Genomic DNA, 3,214 nt, shown 5'->3' with positions numbered 1-3,214 from the left:
GAGGATCAGCTGTTCGGATCGATGCACCAACACTGAAACACCTGATCCACTCTGTGTTTCTCTCAAGTCTGATTTTATCTGGTTTTGGGGTCGATCTGACTCCAAATGGCTGCCACAACTCAGAACACAACAATGGCAGTAATTCAGATTTACACTGACCAACATTTTGTTGCGTTATAGTCAGAGGTGTCAAGCAACTAAGTCCAAATACTTTGTTACTTTACTTAAATAGAAATTTTGGTTATTTATACTTTAGTGGAGTAATTATTTTTCAGCCTACTTTTTACTTCTACTCCTTACCTTTTAAAAATGCAAAAAGTATTTCCTTTTTATTTAACTTTGACTTGTTTTTATCTTTTCATTGTTCAGAAATAACTAATAAATATAAATCTATGCAGATACATGGAGCCCTCGGATAGAATGAATTTGATTGTGGTTGGATAAGAAGTGTAAATATAAACCATCCTGACACCCTATTGGATTAAACTCACTCCATCACACCTGAATGACACAAATCACATCACATTCCACCAGGACATAATGAAGCAGAGGGAGCCTAGAATGAAGATCATCCTGGCTGAAACAACTGGTCAKTTAATTCTAATTTTTTCAACATTACCATTTAAAAGCTTGAGTTGATACTTCTACTTTCAAAAAGTATTTTTAAACCCCAGTATCTATACTTCTACTTAAGTAATGAATGTATTTTTAACACCTCTGCTTAGCGTCAGTAACTCATATCAAACTTTGGCATCTTATAACTCTAAATTTCTGCCATTTTTTTATTCTATCTTAACATTATAGTTTACTGTCTTATAATTGTGAAAGAGTTGCATAATAATAAAGTATCTCATATCACCTACTTCATAATTATGTAGGGAACATTTCTTATCAGGGTCTGAATTGAGCTTTCATATTATTTCTTATATCAAGCTTTTTTGTGTAAACTTAAACTTCCTGAAGTGTTTCTTGTCTGCCTTTTTTTATTTCAGATCGGCTGATTTAAATTTTGGTTTTGGTGCAACAGTTTTAATATACTTGATTAAATATTCTGCACAGATCACCTCCTGGTTTTTCCCAACATAAACCTGATATTGTTTTTCCTGTTGATCCAGTCTCTCAGTGTCTTTAGAAAACAGGAAGTAGAACCTGCTGAAGTTTAGTTCAGCTGTGTTTTTCTGTTCAGAACTAAACTCTAACAAGTTAATTTGTGACACAAGACGTTTGTTTTAAACAAGAAACAAAGAATCTTTGAATCAAAGCATCTGAACTGAGACATGAATCAACATTTATCAAATAAARCAAGACAAACCTGTGGTTATTCTTWGTTTGAAAAAGTTAGAACTCAATCTGTATTATTAGAAGTATTTAAAAGATTTTTAAATAAGACATCACAAATCCAAATATGGTTTTATTTTATTTGTAAAGGAGCAGGAATACATTTCCTGACACACCTGYTTCCTGTTAATTCTTCTAACAGTAAACATGAGTTTATTTTCTCACTGCTCCGTCACTACGGTCATCTTCTCATCACTCTGTTTCAGCTGAAGCTGGACATGATTACAGGAAAGGTTGTGGATAAAGTGCAAAGAGAAGTGAGCTGCCAGGTGAGAACAGGTGTGTTATTGTGAAGGTTAAACGTGTTTAAAGGATAAACCAGGTGAAACAGGCGGTTTAAAGAAGGCACTGAAGAAAAGCAACACTTGAAGCTGCAGCAGGTGTCGGCCCTCACTGAGGAGAGCAGTAACGACCGGCAAACAGGACGCTGCTGGACGGGTTGTGTCTGATGAAGAAGAGGAAGGGGTGGTCTGCGATGAAGGTGGCGGGCCGCAGGGCGCAGCGCAGCATCATGACGGCCGCCGTGGCTGCAGCCGCCTCCGTCCCCTCCTCGTTCACCTCCACGAAGGCTTTGTGGTACACCTGGGACAGGTACAGGTCGTTGGAGGAGGACATGCCTGCAGGAGGGGACAGGAGGACGTTAACAACAGAACTATTTGTTTATATTTGATCTTCAGGGACTGGTCCTACCAGAGAAGTCGCTCTGTCCCATGTCGAAGGCGTCCCTCATGCCCATGCTGACCAGGACGCTCTTCAAGTCGTACTTGGCCTCCAGCTTAAAGCGGGGCAGGCCCACCTGGACCTCCACCTCGTCCATCATGTCCGGRCGGGTCCACTCCGTGAACTTCTCATACGTCAGCAGCTTCTCCACCTGAGGGAGGAGACACCACACCTGTCAGAGACGAGACCACCAGCCTGCAGGTCCTGGTCCGAGTCCAAACAGGTCCTACCTTCTCCAGACCCGTGGAGCTGTCCTCCATGCTGGTGGGCAGCAGGATGAGCATGCTGAGCTCCTTCCCTTTGTAGGGCATCTCCAGGATCTGTCAGGTAAATATTAATACATAAAAACACTTTAAATATGATGAGAAACCAGAGAAACTGTAACCTGTCCTGTCTGGTCAGAGCAGAGTACCTGACAGCTGGCCTCAGAGATGAAGGTCATGGGGAACTTGGACTTCAGGTGCATCATCTTCACCGTCTTTGTTTCATTCTGACAAACAGAGAGGAGAAAACGKTAAAGAGCTGCAGCTGAAGAAATAATCTGATGACTGTTGAACCGAYGTGTCAGAGAGACGTTTAATGATGCTCAGGAAACTTGTTAAAACTGGAGGAAACAATAAAACTAAAGAGTGTCATGAAAATAATCATTTAAGGACATTTTAAAAGTTTAAGAGGAAGTTTATCTGATGAGTAATTATATTCTGATAACAAACAGATGAACATGAGATGATATTAAACAGTTTATTTTTTTAAATGTTACTTTTTTATCATTAAGTGTTACATTCCTTATTTTCAGAGGTTTATAGTAACTAAGTACATTTACTTTGTTACAGTAATTAAGTAATTTTTTGAGGATTTGTATTTTTTAAATCGTTACTTTTACTTTTATTTAGTTATATTTCAAACCTAAAATTGATACTTTTACTTCTTTATTTTAACATTTAACACCTAGTTATTCATTACAAATTAAATCTGACTAAACTCATCATGACGAGTTTCTGCACTATAAAAACTGACTTGTTGAATTTACTCAACCAAGTCTAACTGGCTCCACTAAACCTAGTCGAGTAAATATGAAGTAACATACAGATTTTCTTTACAGGAAAATCTGTATGTTAGGGTGTGCTCCAATTACAGGGGGGTCACACTCTTAAGC

At 38.7% G+C, this 3,214-nt stretch overlaps 1 protein-coding gene across 1 annotated transcript in view; it reads right to left on the bottom strand.

The window, feature by feature from the left end:
- Positions 1-1,396: 1,396 nt before the first annotated feature.
- LOC106533678 (leukocyte elastase inhibitor) overlaps positions 1,397-3,214 on the bottom strand; it is a gene marked incomplete at its 5' end in the record, with an annotated part of 7,186 nt that continues 5,368 nt past the window's right edge. Inside the window, 4 exon segments of the mRNA XM_014030101.1 lie at positions 1,397-1,955; positions 2,029-2,209; positions 2,289-2,378; positions 2,471-2,548. Coding sequence (XP_013885555.1) covers positions 1,729-1,955; positions 2,029-2,209; positions 2,289-2,378; positions 2,471-2,548 — 576 coding nt within the window.

The sequence above is a fragment of the Austrofundulus limnaeus genome, unplaced genomic scaffold, assembly GCF_001266775.1.
Source record: "Austrofundulus limnaeus strain Quisiro unplaced genomic scaffold, Austrofundulus_limnaeus-1.0 Scaffold998, whole genome shotgun sequence".
Taxonomy (NCBI): Eukaryota; Metazoa; Chordata; class Actinopteri; order Cyprinodontiformes; family Rivulidae; genus Austrofundulus; species Austrofundulus limnaeus.
The sequence above is the reverse complement of the archived record's forward strand: the minus strand, read 5'-3'. Positions and strand labels throughout refer to the sequence as shown.